At 41.3% G+C, this 25293-nt stretch overlaps 2 protein-coding genes across 3 annotated transcripts in view; both read left to right on the forward strand.

Annotated features, from left to right (window-relative positions):
• Positions 1-177: 177 nt before the first annotated feature.
• On the forward strand, positions 178-7848 carry fam219b (family with sequence similarity 219 member B). Its single transcript, XM_020080357.2, has 6 exons — positions 178-433; positions 885-993; positions 3248-3341; positions 3451-3528; positions 4621-4672; positions 5492-7848. Exons 1-6 carry the CDS (start codon positions 368-370, stop codon positions 5639-5641), a joined length of 549 nt encoding a protein of 182 aa, XP_019935916.1. The 5' UTR covers positions 178-367; the 3' UTR covers positions 5642-7848.
• Positions 7849-9419: 1571 nt separating this feature from the next.
• LOC109625057 (AT-rich interactive domain-containing protein 3B) overlaps positions 9420-25293 on the forward strand; it is a 51501-nt gene continuing 35627 nt past the window's right edge. Inside the window, exons 1-2 of one of the 2 annotated variants that reach the window (XM_020080105.2) lie at positions 9420-9813; positions 10908-11540. In XM_020080105.2, coding sequence (XP_019935664.1) covers positions 9778-9813; positions 10908-11540 — 669 coding nt within the window. In that variant the 5' untranslated portion in view covers positions 9420-9777. Of the gene's footprint in view, positions 9951-10907; positions 11541-25293 lie in introns of both variants that reach the window. The other variant, XM_020080106.2, reaches the window with a different exon arrangement.

Raw genomic sequence — 25293 nt, forward strand, 5'->3', positions numbered from 1 at the left:
TTATTACATTGTGTGAAATGAACTGAGAGAAATCAAGTGTCCCGTGGCTTTAATGTCTGGTCAACGGGAACAACTGCAGGCAACATTTCTGGTGACGTTTTAGAAAGACTGCTAAACCCGTCCATACGATGGCGGTAGTGCGCCTCTAAGTCGGTTCTCTAACTGCCAATAAACACAAAAGAAGAATGAGAGGGGGACACCACCGAAGAAGAAAGGGAAAAAGGAGGAAATCCCAAAGAAGAAGACCCCAGAGAAGAGGCGGAGGAGGAGGTGTACCTGCTTCGGAGGGAGACAGAGGGTCCCTGCGGTGGGAGCGGTGTCCTCATGGCGGTGTGCTGCTGCGGACTGTGACAGGCACACGAACACGATGAACGACATCATGGAGGAGCCGGAGAAGGACACTCTGCTGGAGCCGCAGCCACAAGTTCACTCGGTAAAGTCCGCTAACAGACCAGCTAGCCCGGCTAACGCTAGCCGCTACTCACACACGAACTAGCCTAGCCTGTGGTTTCCCGTTGACAGCTCTTTAGATGAGGCATGCCCGCTAAATGTTTTACTAGTTCACTGAAGCGAAGTTTGACTGTGACTTCTCTGTGGAGTGACATGTTGAACACTGTGGTGTCTGCCTCTAATACCAAGAGAATGTTGGGTAAATATGGAGGAGTTTTCTATCTTCAGATCTGTATGTGGCTGCTGAAGCGTTGGTGTTTACCACTGGAGACAGACTTGAGCTGAATATGAAAGATCTCTCATTGTAGTTGATTTAAAACAAAGAGTTGTTGTCTTGTCATTTAGATATGACATGGAGTCAGTGACTTGGCTGTGAAGATGAACATCAGATACAGATTTTTCTTTGATTTTTTTTTTTTTTTTTGCAACCCAAGGGGCCCAGTGGAGGAACAAGACCTAAGGTGGCCGATGGAGGCATCAGGCCGTTGGAGAAGAGAGGACCCTACATCATGTCCAGAGTTCCAGCCATCCACCTCAAGCTACGTAAGCACTCTTCACTCATCCTAACCAATAACGCAATGTTATTATTGTTTTTATGAATTCAGCTGTGGTGAACACTGTCCTACGTGGGATAAAATGGGTCAGAATTGAATGTGTGGCCAGTAGAACCTGAGTCACATGACACTGAATGGATCAGACGCCCTCAGGTTGAATCCCAGTGTTTCTATGGAATGCTTTTCAACTTTAAAGACAGTCTTTCACGGCTTACTTTCATCAATTTCATGGCCCTGATATCTTTGTGTCATGTTGATCACAATGTACTGCTTTATTGTAAACTCAACCAATGTCTCCCTTACACTTCTGACTGACTACAGACTCACATTACATTTACTTTCATCTTCAAAACATACCTTCGGCTCCGGAGAGGAGGTAATGTTGGACTTTTTGCACATGGAGTCACCGCTTTGTGAATCTGTCGTGAGTTGTGAAAGATTTGTTGCATGACGACACATGACACATTTCACAGACTTCTTTGTCTGTTGAAAACCAGTTCACACAATTGGGGTAAGGGAAAGCTAATGTGAAACTGAGCTGAGTTTATCCTCTAGGTTTCCCGAGTCATTATTGACCATTTGTTTCAAAATTCTTTGGCATTACTTGTAAAACCCAACTTTAATAGAAACACTTTAATGCATTAAGTAAACATACAAAAAAATATACCAAAGGTTTTTTGAACTGAAAAGAAAAATTGGTTGATCGTAACCTTAATGTCACAAAGATTTTTTAGACTTTCTGACCAGTTTTCAACAGTTGTAAGAAAACATTGTCGATTGAAATACATGATCTATTTGCTGGATTTTGCAAACCTGATGTAGCTGCTTTTTCAAAGTGTCCTCCGTTTTCAGACATGTCCTGTGGAGAAACTCCAGAGGATTGGGTCCAGACTTTCTCCGCAGTTTGCCTGTCACACATGCAAAACGCAGCAGGATATTCTCTGCACAGTCACGTTCGAGATAGCAACAAATCCTCTGCAGGATTTAGGAAAGATGTGGTGCAGAGGCAGGATGTAACGTATTAATTCCGCTGCGGCTATCACATGATTTTGTTTAGAGAAGAAGGACAATGGTGTCGGCTCTTAACGCCACAAACCCTCATAACGTTTTGTGCGTGTATGGCTCCGCTTTTTCATCCAGAGACTTTGTTTTCTTTCAGTTTTCTTTTTTCTTTTTGCTTCTGTCAAGTGTTACAAACGTCATCAACCCCCCCGCTCAATTGTGGTGAATCTTGCAAAGAATATCCTGCTGTGTTCTTACATCAGTTCCTCTGGACTTTCTGCAGACTTTATACTAGGGGGCTGCCTCAGACATTTGCATTCACACATCTGCATCTGCATCTTTCTCCAGATTCTCTAGAGTTTCTCTGGAGGTCAGTACTTCTAAAAGCAGCTTTAGAAACCTCTTAGAGGGTTGGTGTGCACATTTCAGCAGGCGTTGAAATAGACAATACTGAAGTCTTATTTTGAAATCCCCATAAGATTCTTCAAATGTATTTCTTGGATCAAGACTTGAATTGTTTAATGGAGGTCAAAATCACTTGCGTGACTGCATGATGCTCAGGTTGTGTTGGATCATGGGAGCAGAACAACAGGAAGGGACAAGATATGCTCATATTTACGGTGGATGCATTATACTGTGCATTGACAGCTGATGTTAGGCCCATATTAGTGTGTCTGTGTGTCTGTGTGTGGTTTCATAAATGTTGAGTGCTACAAATGTGGTCTCATATCAGTGACGCACTGTGGTGAGACTGTAAGCGGCTTTACTGATAATAGCCTTAGGTAGGTGTTTTCTATCTGGAAGTTGCAGTATAGATTCTCATAAATTCAGTTTTTGTGGTGATGAATGTCAACTGTTCTTTGTATAAGATAATCAATAGGATGATTGTCCCAAAGTATTAGTAATGATATGGTAAATGGTCTGTATTTATATAGCTCTTCTAGGCTTCGTGACCACTCAAAGTGCTTTACAGTACAGTTTATTGCCACACACATTCATACAGTGCATCTATGTGCAGCGCTATAAGAATGGCACAGGGCTTCAGTATCTTGCCCAAGGACACTTCTACATGTGGAGGTGGAGGAACGGGAACGAATTGAAGATCTTTGGTTAGAAGATGACCGCAGCCGTTATAAGCCTTTATTAGTTCAGTAAACATCCCACATATGACGTCTGACTTGACCGTTACTCAGTCTGTCTGACTCAACACAAAATATGTCTCCTATTCTGATTTTTTGTAGAGAAACACAGGGAGATGGCAAGGAAAGCATTGAAGAAGAAAGCCCTCTCACCAGGACCTCCGGTGACGCATCAGCCCAGACAAGGAGCCAAGAGGTGAGGAGAAGACCTGATGGGCTGAGAGGAAGTTGCTGGTTGTCATGTCAGCATAATGCAGGAGAGGCTTGTTTGCAGCAATGTTTAGCTTCTGGTTCTCTCTTTTTAGGATGGTAAAATATAACAAGGGCTACGCTGCTTTGAGTCAGCATGCTGAGGACACTCTGGTTGCACTGGACTCAGACAGGTAAGATTACACCAACTGTGTTTACTGTTGTTGAATTCCTACTCTATACATTTAATGCGTTTTTAGACATGTCTCGCGGAAGATCTCTGATATGTTCACAAAAAAAACCCAGATCCTCAGCAGGATTCAGGTGAGGGGTGGTGCAGAGGCAGGAAGTAATGTTTTTATTTCACTGCGGAGGTCACAAGGTTTTGCTAATAGCACATTGATGTGTGTGTTCGGTGTGTTCTACTTGTATGGCTCCGCTTTTTCATTTGGTCTCCCATGATGTTATTATCATGAGCAAACACATTTAAGAGATGTATCCACAATGCACTCAGAACTGATTTTACCATAAATAAATCTTCTAATGATTGTTTGTTCTATTTGTATATATGAAGTGCATTTGAGAGAGCACATGCATAAATTCATGAAAATGTATCAAAACAAATCCATTTTCATCAGAAAAAATATTTTAGAATTTTCAGCTTTCAATAGGAAAAATATTAATTAGAAGAAAAGTCTGTAATTAGTTTAAGACTTAAATTGCCTCACACCAAAAAACCTTTCAGGGTTTGACCTGCTACTTGCACTCATGACCACTAAGATCCGCAGATGGGGCCCTGCTGGTGACAAAGGGAAACCCAGCTTTTGCTATTAGAGCCCAACATTATGGAATTGACCAACATTGTAGTTGGACTAATTCTCTAGCTTCTTTTACATGTTTCCTTAAAACCTTTGTTTTTATGAAAGCCTTTACAAATGGTGGACATTAGCTCTTATTTAGACTGACTATTCCTTTTTGGATTTAATTATATATTTCTATCTCTTTTATTCTATATTCTCTGCTCATGTTCCATAGTTTTATTCTCAGTTTTCTCCCTGTTAAGAACCTTGTAACATTGTCAATAAAAGTGCTATATAAATAAAGTTTATTATTATTATCATTATTATTATTATTTTATATTACCATTATTATTATTATGATAATTGTGTAAGCAGGTGAAAGAGGAGACAGTCGCAGTTTCCTCGTTGTAGAGTTGCTGGACACGTTTCAACAGATTTCAGTTCTTAACATCAGAATGACAGAACCTGTTCTACTTGTCTGTGCAGTGATGAAGAGATCGATTTTGAGCAGTATTCCTCAGGATACTCTTCAGCGGAGGTGAGTTAGCCCCATGGCACGTTCTTCAGATGCACTGAGATGGTTACAACTGTGTGGGTGTGCTAAGATTTGTATGTTGTTGGTATTTTTGGTCACCTATACATATTCAAACATAATTTAGTTTCTATCAAGGCTTTGATTACGATTTTACACTTTGATCTTTGTGACCTCTGAGGTACATTAGTACCATCAAATTATGCACATTTACATTTCTTTAATAAGTAAGGGGTTAAAATGAGCCAGTAATAGGAAACAGCACAGATGAAAGACGTTATCATGTGTGTAACTGTACATGAAACATGTAGGATTGGAGCTAGATCTTGTTTATGTTTGGATTCATACATATGTATTGTAAGAACAATGTAAAACAAGTTACCTGTGCATGAGTTAAAAATAAGATGGGCCTCTGGCTAGTTGTTAACCTCAGAAATGTGGTTAGAGTAGTTTGCTCCATCTTAAGTTTACATTCAGTTTTACCTGTTATCTTACATTGTTGTTGCATAACTGAACAATTTCCATATTACCAAAGAGAAAAAGTAAATGTGTAAAAGGTGCCCGGGTGGGCACTCACTACACATTTTAACCTTCATGCTAACAATAACTAGCAGATGACTTGACGTACTGGTAACCTAACTTGAAACCAAAAGTCAGCTGGGTTCATTCACAGAGAGTTCTTTTTCTTCATTTCTTCACTGTTGTAGTAAGGTTTGGTCCATAACAACAGAGTATAAATAGATGGACCTCAGTGAGATGTTGATCAGGTTCAGTCAGGTTACTCTGCAATGACTGTGGTTCACTGAGGTTCCCTTTGCTCTCCAGGTCCACCCTGATTTAAGCAGGCAGCTGCTTCAGGACGGCTACCGCCTGGACGAGATCCCTGATGACGAGGACCTAGACCTGATTCCGCCCAAAGCCATGGGCTCCTCCATTTGCTGCTGCTCTGAGGGCCCATCTTGCTGCATGCAGTGACCTAAACCCCTGCAAAGTCTTGGTTCCAGTTCAAGTTGCTGTCTCAAGTCACTGGTGCCTGAGGCCTTCTTTCTAACCCTGCTCCCCCGCTGCGCTGCCTGAGGACTTCTAGCCCTGAAGCCAAAACTCCTGTTCATGCAGGACTGCGTGCACCGAAACGCTCAACCCACGAGAAGTGGCAGATGGATGTAAGAACAAGCCTTATCCACTGTGACCCCAAAGCTTGAGCTATTTTCTATTTTTCTTTTTATCAACCTACAGGAACCATTACTATGCACTGCTTCAAACTGAGTGGGAGAGAACTTCAGCATTTGGGATACGTCTGTGTTGATCCAGTGGAGTTCTGGATACTGTTGTTTCCTCTGGTTACGTCTAAGCACGCCATGGTGTAATGTGTTTCAATGAATTATAATTATTTTTACATGTTTACTTACTGCTATTTGAAAGCACCTCAAATCACCATTTACATTACCTGACTACTAATATATGTCTTTTTTTTTTTTTTTTTTTCATTTCTCTGTTTTCAGAAGTTATGGTCGATTTTAATTCCAAAATGTTTTCTTTGAGTAAACTGCTACATACTAAGAAAGACTCACTCATCCACCACCTGCAGAAAATGTTCACGTCTTACAAAGTGAAATATCCCTCGTTGGATTAATACCTACACGTTTAAGTGGCACAAAATGTAAGCAGATGAGTTACTGAAGTGCTTTGACAGAACCACTGATATTAGGTTTGAGTCAGTCTCCTTATTGTATAAATAAGTTTCATTCCAGGAAAAACTATCTTCCAAATAAGCTGCTACAAAAAAGAAAGTAGACCTAAAAACTAAAAAGATTACGATTCCAGGTAAATTCATCTTAAGACAATTATTTTTGTGCTAAGATGTGTATATGTATAAATGTTTTATGTTTATTTGATTTGCTTCAGAAAACAAATTGTCATAGATCAAAGTCAAGAAGAGGTTACTGTCGTTTGCCAAGATTGAAATGTAGCATTGTAAGAGTTGCAATAGATCCTGGACAGGGTATTGATCCCGAAAACGTGTCCGTGTGTTTTGTGTGTGGACACCAGACCAGAGTTACATTATTTTATTTATTTATTTGTTTTAATAAATCTGTTGCCTACATTAAAAACAATAAGTTTCAGGTTGAAAACAATAAACCACATTACATTAGAATGGAAGTTAATGAAACTTTACCATCATCAGTTATATTCTTTTCAGTTTGTGTTACTGTCTGTTTTTGTTTCTTACACAATAGACACAAAGGTGTGCCTAAATGGCAGTCTTTATAATCTGAGTATTCCAAATAATCTTTTGAGTCATGTTACAGCCTGTGTCATATTTTACTATTAATTACTGTTGTTTATTTTGAAACTGTGCATTAAGAGAAAATGTTAAATGTCAGAGCAAGTGACAGTGTTCACTTTTCAGGAGATTTTTGTGTGTGGGTGTTAAACCAGAAAGTTACTTGCCTTTCACATGCATTAGTAAAATAAAATACAAAAAAAGAAATTGGAAACTGCACAACTGTTGAGGTGCATAGAGTTTTTAAGTCACAACAAATGTGTGGCCACTGTTATACTTACATCACACTGTCTTAGGCTGGGATGTTAACACTGTCTTATAAAATGATGTAGCTGATCACTTGAGGGTTAGAACTGGAAAGGGTTTGACATTTTACGCTAGAAAAAGCTGCAACCTTGATCTGTACTCTGCAGTGTTGGGATCAACTCCCTAATCCATCAAGTCTTTGCAAAGAAAACGACTGATGTTGAAAACGTTACAACTATAACATGAGCAATGTACTTATCTCTGTGGTTGTAATCTGGGCCATTTAGGAAAAAAGTCTGATTCTACGCTTACACTAAGTGTAAGTCAGTTGATACAAGTGTGAGCTTAATGCTGGATTTAAAGTGTATCAACCCCCTCGGCCCCCGGATCTGCATGATGTTCTTTATGTACATAAAAATATTGCACTTAACACCAGTGGTCAGTAGCAAGTACACTTGACTCACCTGTACTATGCAACTATTGGGACAATCTGCTTGTTATACAACATTGCGACAATAATGGCATATAGTGTTATTGAATGCTAAATGCAATAATTTAAATTTGTTATTTTCTGATGGTAAACACTAATCTTTTTTTATTTGATTGTACTGTCCATTGGTTTGCAATATTAAAAAAACTCACTTATCTATAATCCCATGTGTTTTATTGTTGTATATTCATATATTTTAGTATCATTTTAATCGATGCCTGTGTGCAGAGCTCATAAGTTGCTTTTCCATCATTGCAAATGAGTCGAGCACATTATGAGCGTGGCAGTTGTTGGTACCTCAGGGGGGCAGCATGGAGCTACGGTACAGTCCAATGAGCTATACGAGGCTCTTTCCCATCAGGGTGTTGTAGTACACTATAGTACTTTTATTTATTTTAAACATTACATCATGATCACTGCCATGTGTAGCATTAACAGAAAGACACAATACTGTGAGTTTTGGAGTATTTAGTGAGGTAAAAAACTCATACCACCTAGAAAATATGTCGAAAACAAATACCCATTCTCTGATGACATTAACATCAATGGCAGACGTCTATTTGTAGGTTAGGAAATTGATAACATATATGGTAGTATGTCAGTAGAAGAGAATTCAAATATATCTGAACCATTTTAAAGAGTTGAGGTTTTAACTTTGCATCTTAATCGCGTGGTGTAGACGGCCCCACGCAGCTACACAAACTACTCCACACAAAAGACGTGGTGTGAGGCAGTCAGGTGAATTATTGGGTAAGAAGCATAGATTGTATATAAAGAGGTAAGAAGCATAGACTGTATATAAAGAGGTGAGAAGCATGGACTGTATATAAAGAGGTGAGAAGCATAGACTGTATATAAAGAGGTGAGAAGCATGGACTGTATATAAAGAGGTGAGAAGCATGAACTGTATATAAAGAGGTGAGAAGCATGGACTGTATATAAAGAGGTGAGAAGCATGGACTGTATATAAAGAGGTGAGAAGCATGGACTGTATATAAAGAGGTGAGAAGCATGGACTGTATATAAAGAGGTGAGAAGCATGGACTGTATATAAAGAGGTGAGAAGCATGGACTGTATATAAAGAGGTAAGAAGCATGGACTGTATATAAAGAGGTAAGAAGCATGGACTGTATATAAAGAGGTGAGAAGCATGGACTGTATATAAAGAGGTAAGAAGCATGGACTGTATATAAAGAGGTAAGAAGCATGGACTGTATATAAAGAGGTGAGAAGCATGGACTGTATATAAAGAGGTGAGAAGCATAGACTGTATATAAAGAGGTGAGAAGCATAGACTGTATATAAAGAGGTAAGAATCATGGACTGTATATAAAGAGGTGAGAAGCATGGACTGTATATAAAGAGGTGAGAAGCATGGACTGTATATAAAGAGGTGAGAAGCATGGACTGTATATAAAGAGGTAAGAAGCATGGACTGTATATAAAGAGGTGAGAAGCATGGACTGTATATAAAGAGGTGAGAAGCATGGACTGTATATAAAGAGGTAAGAAGCATGGACTGTATATAAAGAGGTAAGAATCATGGACTGTATATAAAGAGGTAAGAATCATAGACTGTATATAAAGAGGTAAGAAGCATGGACTGTATATAAAGAGGTAAGAAGCGGTGGAGACCAGTGGGACTTGTTGCTGTCGCTGGGCGGGTCCACTGCTGCTGGTGCGCCACGCGGGGGGTGTCAACTGAAGGGGAGGAAAAAAAAAAAAAGGCGAGTGAGGGGAGTCACCTCAGCGCTACGCGAGATATGAGACCGGGCCGCTGTGCTGTCGCTGCCTGTTCTGCTCCACGAGAAAACCACGAGAGCGTCCGCGGGGGTTAGGAAACAGGCAGAGCGAGCAGAGAGCTCCCCCCGGAAACAAGAAGAAAACACGGGAGCGTCTCCGTGTCTCCACCCGCGGATCAGTCGCAGTCTGCGGGCGCTTGCACTCGGCCTCTCCGCCGCCCCCCTCCTCCTCCTCCTGCGCGCGTGTGCGTGTGTTTACAAGCGTGTGAGACGAGCGTCAGGAACGAGGGAAGGAGAAGAAGAAGAAGAAGAAGAAGGAGGGGGATAAAGTCAAGCTAGGAAGGAGGGATGGTGGACAACTCCAACAGTAGCAAGGCGCAAATGGTGAGTCGCGGTGCCGCTCGGCGTCTGTTCCCCTCTGAGCTGTAGTCACACGGTTAACGGAAGAAGAGTTATTCAACTTAACGTCGCTTTTTCTTCAGGAGAAAACACAGACTTTCTGAGCTCATTCGACCTTAATGGTGGGTTATCTTTACCTTTATCTTACAGCCTTAAGGCAAAACTGTGGTGTAATCCTGCACAAATAGCCGACATACATGAAGTCGCAAGTTTAGCTGGTCTCGTCCACTTACTCTAAGAGCTGCGCAGCCGAATTCGTTATATGCGCGTTTTGAGGATGTGGCAGACAGCCAAATGCGGAAAAGGTGTATTTTTCCTTTTTTCGGTTTTAGCTGAGATGGTTTTAGGTTAACTTACAGTCCTACAGTCACTTTATCCGCTTTTTCATTTCGCTAGCACTGAACTTATGGTCTGGTGAGAAGCACTTTATGTCAGGTTAACTACTCTCAGCAGTAGCTCCATGTATGACCATTTTGCAGTAATTACAGTAGATGGATTTCGTCATGAGAAATCACTGTTCACTTCAGTTGAATTTAAATGTTTTCTTTCTTGTTGTATCATCATATCCTTTTTATTTAACGTGTCTAATATAATGTGAGTACAGTGTCACAGCTCTCTATCTGCGTGGACTTACTGAAACCTTAAACCAGTAGAATTTAAATGTTTGCAAAAGTTTTTGCATGCTTTCCTTTGTATTGAGCCTGTTTACATTAGTTACTGTGATTTTTTTTTCACACACTCAGTTGTTTTCTGGTTTGGATGTAAATGTTGAGGGCTGGATCTTTGCAGGGAGCATTGCACTTTTCCTCCTTCAATGTTAACAAATACAGCTCAGATTTATGACTGTGGTGCTCTGGTTCCAATTTTGTCTCAAGTGATAGAGTGCAAGGAGTTACAATTTAGTCTATTTTTATTTGATGTATCCATATTTAACCATGTGAGAATATACATTTGGCTTCTGTTTTTGTTGGAGGGGGGATGATGCATGTGTCTCATTTCATCCTCTATAATGTGATAAAGGAGTAATTCGATTTCAGTATATGGTAGGTCATCCATGACTCCTTCTCTTCCTCCTACAGCCCAGTATGTCACAAGAGCCTGGTGTGGCCTTTCCTCAGAGCACCTCTACAGGAGGAATGAAGCTGGAGGCAGTGATGGAGCAACTCCAGCGCCAACAGCAGGCTCGACTGGAAATGGAGCGCAAGGAGAGGAAGCTGCGAGAGGCCCATATCATGTATGCCCAGCAGGTTGCTGCCCAGCAAGCCATCCTGGCAGCTGCCCGGGCTTCTGGGGCCAGCTTCATGGGCAAAAGCCTTGCTGGAGTCATCCCGGGTGGCGGGTTGCCTCCCCGGGTTTCCAATCAGAGCAGTGTGGACTCCGAAAGAGAGGATGACGAGGACAGAGGCCGTGATTCTGGAGATGAGGATGACGACAATGAGATGATGGAGGGAGACGAGGGCAGTGATGAAGATGAGGGAAGTGCCAGTGGTCTGGAGTTCCTCCGCAAGCAGACCCTCGCTTTGCAGCAGAGCGCCTCCCGCATCCCTTCCCGTCCATTCGGCAGTTACTCTGCTTCGGCCCCCCAGAGGGCTGCGTCACCACCTATCAGGGTGAAGCAGGAACCTGACGAGGGCCTGTCTCCTGCAGGGCCTCACTCTGCCACCTCTCCTAATGGACAGGCGGACTGGGGTTTTGAGGATCACTTCAGACAGGTTAGTGCCCTGCCATGGCTCCTTGTCACATTGTTCCCTCCCTATTACATCAGTTCCCGTTTTGGTATTTTGCCAGTTGTGTCTTCAAACCCCTGCTAGTGTTTTGGGTGTATTAAACCAGGATTACTCCATCTAGAATGTTAAGATCCCCCTCTGTCAATCACACACTGAAAAAATGGCCTATCTTTCTTTCAATTTAAATTGTTTATGCAGTCGCATTAAAACAATGTCGTTCATTATGATGTACTGCCTTTCACTGTTCACCACTCTCCCTATGAGTCGTCTGTTTGATTTGCCAGTCTAGCCTCCTACTGTGAGTGATTACTTAATCTTGACTGTTGGACAAACCTCTCCAGCTGTATCTTTGTGAAACACTTCAAATCTCTGCAGAGGGTTGACCGCCAATTGGCTTTTGTGGCAAAAAATCCTCCTAAGTGAGTCCTGGCAGCGAGCCAGGCTGAGGCGTAATGTGTTCACGCTCACTAGTTCAGGCTCTCTCCCTCTGCACTCACATTCTCTGTGTGTGTCTCTCTCTCTCTCTTCTCTATCACTCTTGGCACTTGAATCAGGCTCTGCCTTGGCTCTGATCCAGGTAGCGGAGTCAGGCTACGCAGGCAGCGCTGCTGCTGCTGTGAGGCTGTGGGTGGTTGGCCGGGTCAGCACAAGGATTTTTGTTGGGTGGGAAAGTTGGATGTAGTACACAGTAGCGACCCGTTGAGCCCCCACCCCAAGAGTCTAGGCTGTGTGCCAAGTGCACTTTCTTTTGAAGGTAAATGTTGCCTCAGCACAGTATTACAGAACACTGGAATGCCAACTGGGAACCAAGCTGAGCTGCATGTGGTTTAGCATCATACCTTGGGACATAGCAAGTTAAAGACAGCTAACTGCATAAGATGATATAAAAAGCCCTAGTGTCAGAGGACATATCTTTGCTTGATCACTGGGCTGAGGGTGCAAGACTATCATGTGTCAGGATTTTATTACTGTCTATTTAAAGGCAAATATCTTTGAATGGTGGTTCTCTAGCCTATATTGCCAAATTTAGCTTTTAAACATGTTCATTCGGTACTGACAAGCTGGGTAGAGATGCTGACGGAAGACAGTAGTGTAAATGTGGTGGGAGAAAGAGCCGTTCTAGTAGTGACTGCCCTCACGTGATAAGATAAGATACACAACAGGGAAATTTACTATGTTACAGCAGCAAAGATGACAATCAAAAATAGATATCAGTAAAGTAATAATTAGTGCAACATGCAATACTTCATTGTAAGGAAATGTAAATAAAATAGAATGAAATACAAATGGAATTAAAACTAATATATATAGTGAAATGGATTGCACATAAGCCATTGAATTGCTCATACAATTGTTATTTAATTAATAATTATAATTGCAGAGATAAGTGAGTTAATGGGTGTGCTATAGATGATATAATATTACTCTATACAATATGAACATTGTATGAAGTGGAGTTTGACTGCATTGGCTGCTTATTGTTTCCAGAGGTGTCAGAAAGAGTGGAGGGGCATTATTCTGTGAGGTGGCCGGGCTTTGTGCGAATGTTGTCGGAGCAGAATATCACAGCAGCAAAGTTGTAGCTGACCAGTGCCCTATCTACGGCCTGGCGTCTTTTATGAGGCTGAGCCTGGGGGGTTGGGGAGGCATTATGGGATGAAAATTGGTCTGGCCTTTTTTTGTTTCCTCTCTTTTATCTTTCCTGTCATTATGTCAGCTCTGCAGTATTTAATGACTGCTCATCTCTTCAGGCAGTTTCAGGTTGCACTGCTGTAGGGGGAGGGGGACAGTGGATTTTTGATGTCATTGTCTTCAAGGGGCCAGAGACAAGCCTGGCAGATGCCACAAATACCGACCTCCCCCTGTAATAACAGGGGAAGCACATTTATTGCGTTCTTAAAGTAGTGACAGAGAGGAGATGACCTGCTCAGGAGACAAATGTATGTAAAACCATTTACATTAACATTTACATTTCATGTAGCCAGTCACACTGGGTGAGTTCAAAGCACCGTGTGTGTATGTTGTGGCCACTCTGGTAAAATGATACTGACCTGGTGTTGAGTCATAGCAAACCATGTTTTAAAAAATACCTCATGATTTCACAGAGAGAAGCATACTGACAAAAAAACACTAATAATGTCCATTTATTCATTCATCTAGATTTCAAGTAAATTAAACTGCTTTATGTTTCTCAGACAATGTATAGGACATGTACAACACAATGTTGCTTATATATTCAATAAAAAGCAGCACCTAGTTGAATGAAGTTTCACCCAGCAGCAGCACTTGACTGACAACCATTTGATTGGTGCGACTTGTTGTCCTTTACTCCCGAGTGTTTGGGGTGTATGTGAGTGGCGAGGGTCCATACAGGTCAGATTGGGGGTTGGACGGACATGGGTAACCAGTGTTTTCATGTCAGTGATGTATGTGTGGTGACCTCATCCTTGTCTTAAACAGCAGAGTAAATAATTGTCAAACAAGGGGACAGACAAAGCCGTCACGTGGGGCGGGCAACTGGCCGGCCTCAGCACTCTGGCCTCGACCATAGTGGGACAGAAGCTGTATGACCTCTGTAATCCCCCCCCTGCTCTCACACACGTCCATAGACCCCTATGCTCCTTGTGATCGTCACCCTGCGATTAATTGAGATTTAATCATGCCTGCAAAGCACAGATTGTGTCTGACGTCCTAGTATATACTGGTGGTGCTTGCTTCCATTGGAACATCCAGCCCGATGTAGTAACTGAGCGAAATACTGTGCTACACTGCAGGAGGTGTGTTAATAACATGGCTTTCGACGACAAATGATGCTTTCTTGAGCCATTTGCTCCTCTGCAATCTGCCGTTTGACAAATGAGACAAAATGGAGACTGAGCTGAGCATGTCTACATTTGCATAGCTGTTGTAACAAAGGCAGAGTGATGACAAAAGCCCAAGACAAAGAAAAGTCATACTCATACTTGCACTTCTCTCATCACATCACAGGGCTGAATTGTAGGTTTTCGGAGTGCTACCAGGCATGCAGCCAAGTGTTGGGTTGATGTGTGGGTGGCCATGTTTTAATTGTTTCTAAATGGGGATATGGTGCTGTTGTGTAATGATATTGCATGACTCAAGGAAGAAAATGAATATGTTGCATTATACAATATGGTTCTCTTTTTTCATTGCTTTTCATTGTGTAACAGCCAAGAGAATGGATGACTAACTACAAGCTAATGTATTTACCAGGCTCAATTACAAGGAGCTGAATAATAACCTCCCGCATGCCTGATTAGATTTTTAGTTGGTCATTTCAGTCTGGAGAGTCTGAAAACCTGAAAAACCGGAAAACCTTTTCTTTCGTCATTTCAGACGAAGTTAATCAGTGCAACAGGAGAGCTCACTTTTTCTCAGAGGCAGAAGAGAAGAAGTTAGATATAGTCCTGGCTGACAGATACTTTTAACATCTGTATCTGTTGAGCCCTGCCATCACTTGCCACCCGTGAAGCCGCTATTGCTGCTAAGATACTGAAGGCCTATCTGTTGAGCCAATGCTGTTGCATAATTTAGCTGTCGCCCCAGCAACACGCCAGCCAGGAAGTGGGGAGTTGCACGGCTGCAGTGCAGAGATCGATAATGAATGTGTTCGAGCTTTTAGAGGCAGAAATGTTTTGCCTAGTTCATGGATCATTTATGATAAAAGAGCAGGATATCTGTATTTAGCAGATGGAAGTTTTCATTTTGGCAATGTGGAACAAATCTGACACAGTTTATTGGCCCACCCGCTGCAGTGTGGTCAGGAAGGCTTCTGGATGTATGAGAAATGTCTAACTATATCGCTTAGGCTGCTTTCGGGCATTCACTGACTGCCAGATTTTCTCCGGAGAAGGTGCATCTGTGATCACAAATATTTTGAGTGAGAGGCTCTGCAGTTTTTGAGGACCTCCCCCACCTGGCCTCCTAGTATAATGTCCATAGAAATTCAGGAGATTTTGATGTGTGAATTTACTGAGGCGAGTGGGGGGCTTGATGACGCAAAAATGAAAAAAACAAACAAAAAGGAAACAAAGATCTCCCAGTGAAAAAGTGGGGTGTCACACACGTAGAAGCCACTTAGGAAAATGTCAAGAGAGTTTGTGGTGATAATGACTGATGCTGGTGTCTGTGTGTTGGAAGAAAAATCACATGATCTCCAGAGCGGAGGTAATACATCACTTCCTGCCTCTGTCTGCTGCACCTGGCTGCTCTACCTCTCGTCTGAATAATGCGGAGGATTTGATGCTGTTGTGAAAAGATCTGTGCAGAGAACCTCCCACTCGTGCATGTGTGAAAGACAAACTGCGGGTAAACTCCACAGCCAATTCTCCAGATTTTGCCCCCACCCTGAAAACTGCTTTAGTTGTGTGTCGGTGGGAACCAGTAGGTCTCTCTGCCTTGTGTGCGTCCTGTACATGCCAACCTGACCTGGTTTCTGCTTTTGGAGGGTGGTGTTGGTGTTACACATGCCATAACTGTCAGTGGGTTTTAAATGGTGTACTTAGTCCTATTCCGTTTACTGGACTTCCTGTTATGCTGATGTAATAAGGCTGGAATTACCATTTGATCCCTGTTTGTGCAAACCGCTTGCAAGTGGAGGTCATTCAGATGACGTGGCTGAGGTGCTACACAGCGATTGAAAACCTCAACGATGTCTTTTCATTTCTGCTGTAATGCATTCATATGACAATAAATACATTGTTCCACCTGTTTTAACTGTCCAAGATTCAGACAATGTTACATTAAATGTAAATAATAAACAATAAATCAGTTATTGTTTACTAAAATGTTAGTGTTAGGACTGTTGAGCATAATGAGGAAAAAGCTTTGTAATTCAACATAAAATGGGGTTCCTTTATGTTGTGTTTCAAGGAATATAAACTTTTAATTCAAATGTTAGTGTATTTCTGATACATACTCTATTACATTTATTTAAGCTCTTTTAAAAAAAATGTCTGGATGTCTTCACATCTGCACCAGGTTCTTCATCATCTGGTTGACTTCATTGCTACAAAATTATATTACCAATGACATTTGTGATGAATGGCCTTGACAGTAAATGGTTAACCTCATTTCTTAATTTGCCCCCTTAGCCAAAACACTGATCTCAATCAGGCTCTTCAGTTTTTATGCATTCAAATTCCGTATCACATTTATAAAGCAAGTGTCCAGTACCAAGTATTAAGATGGAAATTCCTCCTCCGAAGAAACAAATCCTCTGGCTCAAAAGTCCAAATGATGCAAGAAGCATTTGCTTTGCTCGGAAATGTAGATGCCATCGTGAAACATCTAGTGGCGGTGAATATCGTACATACAACTCCTTTCTCACCAGTCAGAAAACACTAACAACCACTAGCATCTGGCTTTGTCTGCAAAGCTAATGGATACAATTGGCATTCACTCCCAGGTCAAATCACTCTGCAGTAGACATGGGTTTTAATCAGCTCCGGCTCTGATTGGCAGTGATGAAAACATGGCATTTGAGTGAACACACTAATTTGTCAGTACAGCAAGGTGAGTTCAAATATGATGCACCATGGAGAAAAAAAAACTAGAGAGACAAGCTTCTGTACTGGCATTGGGAGAGGAGTCAATAACTTTTTTTGTAAAAACCTGCAAATATCCATTAATTTCGTTGTGAAAGAGTTATATACACCTTTAATGTAAATGTTGCAATGTGTTAAGTTAAAAATGATTAAATAAGAAATAAAAGCTCTTAATGTTAGAAACAAATTTACTTTGGAATATCCTCCTATTAAATGCAAAAGTTTCAAAACAGTCTTTTCATGTGTTTCATGTGTGTTTTGGTAGTCCAGAATTTCTTACACACTGAGGTGAGCTGCAGTGTTTACATATTCATTTATATGGTGCATTCCTCAGGGACTTCTGAGTTTATGTTTGTAGTTCAGTGCTGTGTGAAGCTTGCTTTGCCTCATTAACAGCAGACTTCGAATGGTTGGGTTGGATGGGGCGACTGGGCTTTTAGAGCTGGATTGGCCTTTTTAATGGCATTTTTCTGATTGATGTTACTCTGGGTTAATGTGGCCCGACTGCTATGGCTATGGTTGAATTTGTGTCAGGGTGGAAAATGAATGGGTTGCTACACAATTAGAATTGTGCAATTATATTTTTCACTTCCAGTTTCCAGTAGAGCTCTAATATAGGCAACATGGGAACATTTAACTTAATTAAAATTGTCTTATAAAAAATAGGCACAAGCAACACAATTTTCGTTCTGAAACATTAAAAGTCTGTATATTGTAATCACAACATTACAATGCAGTCATTTGGAAATCTGTGTAATTTTGCTGCAATCGGTCTTCAATTCCTACTGGTGAGAATTTTTGCACCCATGTGTTTTTTTTAGTTTTTCTCTTCCAAATGTCAGTTTATCGAAGGTGTAACAATCCTCGTATAGAACAAGCTTCATTTTGTGCTGACCTGCTCTTAACAGCCAAGTGTGGAAGATTTCCCGTGCCCAGAAATAGAGGTATTGAATTTAGTAGGGAGATGAAGGGGGAGGGAGAGGGAGGAGGAGGAGATGTGTAAGAGGGGTTAGTGGTCTGGCTCAACACTACTACACTGCCCCACCCAGAGGAAACATTCCAGACGGAATTAAAGAGTTAACTCTTCAAACAGTGAACATTCCCACCGGGGGCTCCCAGCAAGAGACAGGGAGTTTGATGGGGGTAGGTGGGCGGGTGGGGTGGGTGCATGTCCGTGCTGTAGTTGGGACCCTGATTGGTGATCTTTCAATTCATTTCACTCAGTGTTGCAGGGGTTGTAAAAGAAAAAAGCCAAAGGGTCTGAATGGGAGGAGCTGGATGGGAGGGCCCAGTGGTGTAAGCAGAGACACTTTTTTATTTGTCTGAGCCCCAAAGGGCACATCTGCTGCTGGCAGACGGGAGGAGGCTTCTCTTGGTGGGACCAGTCCCCTCACTTCTGCCACATCACAGCTTGGTCAAACTACAGTCTGTCATGATGATTCCGCGATCTACAAACCAGACTTCATCACTCTTGGATTCATTGTCCTGGATCCTTAAGGGGATCTTACAGTTCATCAAAATGAGAAATGGTTTCCTCTAATTGTTACATTTTCACCACACAGTGATACTCTGGGTTGAAATACAAACCACACAAACATCTTAGATGGAGAATACTTGGACCAATCTTCTCTCAAGTGGAGCTCTGTGGTCCTGTGGTTTGAAAACATTTAGCAGCTTGCATTTCAAAGTGTTTGTGCCACACTGCTAAAGAGCTATATATTTTCAAGTAAACACAATTTTACAGCATTTTGCCTGTTTAAATGGATGAGACGTAACCGCAATGTCTTATACTTCTTTTACACCAAAATGTGTGAGTATATGCGTGTTTTTCAAACGTGTGTACACATCCTGAAAAAGGGAATGTTGGACATCACAAATGAAAAACTTGAGAAGCTCTCTCACCTCACTGTCTTGCCAAATTATTGAACCTTACGACTGTGTAATCATTTGACCCGGGAGTACTGACTGAATCCACTGCCATTACTGACAAAGGTGGTTTTACCCTGTTAGTGGGCTTCAGATACCACATATACATTTTTACTGGTTTAGATATTATTAATTTAGAAAAGACATTCATACCTCTGTCATAGTTAGGCTTTCCCTACTCCACATGTAGCTCTTTAAAGCTGTTGTCAGACAGGACCGCTGGATAAAATCCAGAGAATTGGCTATGGAGTTTGCCTTTCACACATGCACAACACAGTGGAAGGTTCTTTGTTCACAACAGCAAGAAATCTTCCACGTTATTCAGGCGAAGGGTGCAGCAGACAGAGGCAGGAAGTGACGAATTAATTTCACTGAAGATCACGTAGTTTTGTTTGCAGCAACCGGACGCCATGTACGACACCACTTTTTTTGATTTTCTTTTTGTTTGTTTTTTTCCATTTTTGCATCTGTCCTGTGTTAGAAGCATCTTCAACCCCTCCACTCACTACCGGTGAATCCAGCGGGGGATCCCCTACTGGGTTCACACAAATCTCTACATACGTTATACTAGGAGACCATGCGGATAAAGTCCATAGAAACTGGATGAACTGCCGAGTCCAGTGCATGTCTGAAAGCAGCTTTAGAGATAGAAAACGGCTGTATTGATGGTTGGGTTTATTGTCTGTATTCCTGATGGATTTGCATATGGAAATGCACAAACGTTTGGCCCTTTTAGGTGTGAGTTTTCCATACTTCTCTTCAGATCCCACTTTACATGCATTAGACCCCCGATTAACAGAAACATCTTCACAAGAGGAAGGAACATGTCATGCTCCTTTCAACAGATCCATTTCCTTCTGCTTTGCCAAGTGTACCTGTTGGGAGTACAAGGTCTTCCTGTCTTTGTGTGAGAAGTGTAAGCGTTACAACTGAAGTAATCGCTCCTGCAACATAATGCAAATGACTTTTTGTATGACCCCTAATGCGCATTGTCACTGAGGGCTACAATTCTCCTCTCCATTTAATTGAATTGAAAGGCAAAAGTTCTCACATTTAAATGCAAATGGGGCATGTCCATTAGAGTTGTCACACTTTTTTTTTCAAATCGACCCTGGAGGATTGACTTCCTTGCTTCTAATGGAAACTGAGCTACTGATGCCTGTTGTAATTTGATCAGTTGGTAGTGAAACCACAGGCCCCCCTCCCCACACCATTGCTGGTTCCATTCCTCCTTTACCACCACTCCCACCCAGCATATCTCAACACCTGCTCTTTAATGAAGGCAAACAGAGGAAGGGGAATAGCCAAATGAAACAAAGACATCCACCAACGCCTTTGGCAGCTGCAGGAAAATAGAGCCAAGGTCATATGACACTGTTGAGCAAAGTCTCCTTGAGTTTTATATAGGCTTACTGCATGTAGTGATACATACAGTATACATGTACAGTATATAATTCTGTCGCGTCCTGTGACTACTGTGTGCTGCAGTGACCCCTGGCCCAGAATGTGAGGTCCTGTTGTCCTTGTACCAGACATGGTCCCTTATATACTGTATATTTAACTTGTCCATCTTGACATCACTGATGCCAAAATTAACTATTAAATGGTCTGTATTCATATAGAGCTTTTCTACTCATGATGACCACTCATGATGACCATTCACACATTCACACACACATTCATACATTGCATCTATGGGCAAGAATTCCTCCATGAGGGGCAGGGCAATTTGGGGTTCAGTGTCTTGCCCAAGGACACTACGGCATGCAGATGGGGAAGACTGGGATCAAACCACTGACCTTCTCTACCCTTTCAGCTGTCCCCTGTACTAGTTATTTAAAAAAGGGATTTTATGATCAACATGAACATGAGAACCATCACAGTGTACTTTACTTGGACAAATTAATTGTTTGCTGTTTTTGGAATTTCATGATAGATGGACGACGCAAAGTCAGCAATTTGGTGTATGCTAAATAAATTCTGTCTTTGGGCTCTGGCCTCTGGCTTCGCTCCTTGTAGAAAAGGCCATGCACTGAGGATGTGTGGATGTGAAGAGTGAGAGTAGCCTATTGTTAGTGGCTTTCTTGGCTGTCTTCTGCAGTTGCTTTGGCTGAGCTCCAGGCTGGTGTCAGGGGCCTGTAGGTGCTAACTGGGCCACTGTGTCAAGGCCCTTGGGTAAACACAGCAGCTGACTGGGACCTGGCACAATGCCACATGGAGGAGTAGGAGTTGAAAGAGGCATTTCTTTCTCTATGCCTTTTAGATCTGCACAGTCACTGTGCTACCTGCCAAAATCCCATGTAGTTTATAGTAGCATGTGGCTCGGTTGTCTGCCAAGTCTTCAAACACAAGCTGAGCGTAATGTTTTGCTTGTAAGAGGGAACCACCAGCAGAGGAGGAAAAAGAAAAAAAATGTTCTTGGCTGTGGCCCAGGAAACGTCACATTACACTAAAAGCAATGTGTTCACAGCTCAGCTTCCAACATTTACATTCTACATTTAGGGCTGTGCAACCCCCAGAGCTGCTCACTTCCTGAATCACAATCATCACAAGAAACCAACAGTAAGACAAGTCTGTCAAAGGCTCTGGCAAGTTATTTTTAATGTTGTTCCAGTTTACTGACAGCTTAATTAATTCATGCAAGTTACTGTGTGTTTTTATGAAGACACGCATCACTCTTTTCAACCTCCATTTATTAGTTTATCTATAGCTTTATAGAAATAAAGTATCTGACAGTTTGAAATGAAAGTGTAACCTGTTTTAGAATGATGTGACCATGGGTGTCATTTGCACTCACATTGGCGGATTCATCACTTGTATGACAAAAAAAAGCTTTGGTTCTCTGACCTTTAGCTAATCTGGTTAATAGACAATCACACTGTGAATAGAACTATGGACCATGTCAACTGCAGTCGATAATTTCAAAAGTCACGTTAGTAAATGATTAAAGAGTGGCGCAGGGAACTGAATTATTAACAGCTTGGACTGAACTGAATGTAGTTTATTATAAGAACTATACACTTTTGTTTATTAAGGTTATCAGAACTGTTACTCTATCCTTTAGTGTGATGAGGGTTAGATTTTGTTTGTTTGTACAACAACACATATAAATAATGAACAGACCATTGACTTATGTGCCGGTGTCAGTTTTAAGCTGGTACTGATTGTGATTCCTATTGTCTGAATTTTACATTATGGGTATCTGGTCACAAGATCACTATATTCTGAGCAGATATCAGCATATTAATCTGGAACCTGTTCCAATAATGTTTGTGGTAGATTTGGTGGGATGCCCCAACCCCCCGCAGAGCCGGCCTTGATTAGCCAGCCATCTGGTCAAACAAAGACATCTCAGGTTTTCCTGCCCTAAATAAATGTGATTAGAAAACCTTAGGAAGCTCTATGCTTTCATCCAGGGAAAATTTTTGATCAGATGTTTTGGTTCAAAACTCTTTGCAACAAGTAAAAAAATGATCTAATGCATATGATGACACTGTTGTTCTCAGTCGATGAGTCAAATGTATTACATAAAACATTACAGAGCTTCATTATAGCATAGTTACAATTATTTTGTTTAGTGCAACATTGGAGCTTCATCGAATTGTTATTGTCATGAGAGTTTGTGAATCATGTACTGTGCTAAACTCTGTTAATCTGTAAATCATTTTTAATGCTTCGTATCTTTGCATTTATCGGTTTAACTATTCTCAGTCTACGTGCATCTGCTGTTATTTTATTACATTCAGTACAGCCTGTTTTCTCTGTTATCTATAAAATACCCCCTATACATATGTTAGTATATGTTAATAATTAACTGATAATTGGTGAATCTCTGCAAAGGATTTCATGATCAATAATATATAATCCACTAATTTGCCAAGTCGGATCAGCACTTTCTTTTCTGCAGCTATAGCAACACGGTTCACTATGAGCAACAGAGCGTGTGATGCATAGTGCCAAGTGGTTTTCCACAAGACAGTGATCTCAAAATAAAAGGTGTTGGACAAAATCAGTTAACTGGCTGTCACTTTTTTTGGTGTTGCTCACTTTCAGTATTTTAAAGTGATCCACTTCCCAAAAAAAATATCTTTCACCTTACTCATATTTTGAAATGAAATATCAACCCATTTAAAAACATTTTTGGGGTAAAGACATTTGTGGGCTGAGGCTTTTTTCTCAAAACATTTTATTTTCTGCACCCTGCAAAGTAAAACTAACATGTCTGAAAGACAATTACTGATCGTTATATATCCAGTTCCAGAACATATGAATGTTTAACACTGTTACCTGTCAAATATCAAATACAGACACTTTGTGCAGTTGATTAAAGCTTGTTAGCTTAGCTGTGGCTGTCAGTGGTTTCTGATGTGATGCAAGCTTCATTAATGTCCAAATAAAAATACTTTTCTGGTTGCATACATGTGCCGTGAGTTACAAACAACTGTTCTCATTTTCACACCAGTCAAAAACGAATGATTAAAGGAGTTGAACATTACTATTGCACATTGGCTTACATTTTAAGATAGGCAAGCTCATAGCTGTTAGCCAATAGTGGCTGCATAATGATTGCATAACTGCCACAGTCATGACAGTGAAATGACACACAACCTGTCATTTTTGGGACTTAATAATTGCCACACTAATCATTAGTCTACTTGTTCGGTCCAAGTTTTTGGGAATTTCTGCTCTTTTTGCGTGTCCAGTAGAGATGTAGTAGCCTGTCGGCCCTTGGAGATGAGCTCCAGATGCGTGACGAGCTGCACCATCCAAGCTCAGGTCCCCGGGGGGTACTGGCCTGTCAGAGGTGGAATGCCCCTGCACACTTAACGCTAGCTGAGAGGAAACAGATACCTCTGGCGCTGAATGGAGAAATCGCTCCTTATCGATTAGACGCTACAGAAAGCTGTGAATTGCGCTTATGGTTTGAACATTTGATACAGCAGATTCAGAGAGATAGTCATAACACTAACTTCTTTGATGGAGGAGACCCTGAGAGTAACGGGACTGGTTTATAGACATTCTCACCTCTCTTTCCCTTGTGCCTTACACCAAACAAAGAAGTAATTTACCAGTCTGACTGCAGGCATTGTGACCTGTCATTTCAAATGTAATTAGATGTGATGTGTCTTAATAGCAATGAAGGTTTTTTGTTGATCATGAATGTATCACGTTCCCGACGCTGTCAGTATAATGAGAATGTATATAAAGGCCTATCAGGTCTGTGTGATGTCTCCAGCTGCCATTAGCATGGGGGTGAAGTGGATGTTTGCTCTTTGAAAGATGTGAGATATGCAAGGTATTTTTAGCCAAAGCTTTTAACCCAACAGTTAATAGCTGCTCTGACCTGTATGCAGCAGTATAGCTTCTCGCTCAAAGCTGCATTGATTTTATACTGTTTTAGTGAGATGATAAGAACTTTGCATATTGGAGACAGCCTTGTCATTGTACACTTCACAGAGCAAAACTAATAACTTCAAATCAAATTATCTGTGAGGGTGCACCAAGGTGGCCTCATGCAAGTCTGGGCATAGTTTAGTTGGAGAATCTAGTTTCTTGTGGGGTCTGAAAGGGTTAACATATGGAGTACTGTATGTGGTGGCACAGATGTAATTCACTAAAATGTTTGCTCTGCTTGTGAAAGGGTCTTTGAACCAATGAGTGTGAACTTCTGGCCACACCGGCCTATAAACGTTTTTGTGTGAGTGAAAGGGGCCAGCTAGTAATGTAATGGGGGATGGGGCCTCTGCCTGTGGAATGTGGTGTCTTGGTGAAAGGGCTGGAGCTGAACAAATGCAGTCAGTTTATTTGGCAAACCAGACTTGCTAGTCACCAAGAGACATGTTTACCCAGCACCTAAATATACAGATCCACCTCTTTCTTTCAGACATAGGTCTTTCTCAGAGAGCTGGAAAGATATAATGGTCTACTAGCCAGTCAGAAACAATCACAAGCATTGGTGTATATGTCTTATTTTACAGTACAAAATGCAGAAAAAAGATGGTGGAATTACATAAAAATCTTATCTCAATCAAAGATGAAAAGATGCTTTTCACCATTTACAGCATGACACTCACATGTTGATATTCTATATATTAAATGTTTCCTAATCAAGATTTATTGGGACATTTTTATTTTTATTTTCCAATGTGGTCTCATACTTATGGGCTCCACTTTATATATTTATTGATGACTAAATAAGAAAATATCCTTATCAGACCCAAAGGTGTTCTGTCGTTCAAGCTCTACTT

The sequence above is a fragment of the Paralichthys olivaceus genome, chromosome 1 (assembly GCF_024713975.1).
Source record: "Paralichthys olivaceus isolate ysfri-2021 chromosome 1, ASM2471397v2, whole genome shotgun sequence".
Lineage (NCBI taxonomy): Eukaryota > Metazoa > Chordata > Actinopteri > Pleuronectiformes > Paralichthyidae > Paralichthys > Paralichthys olivaceus.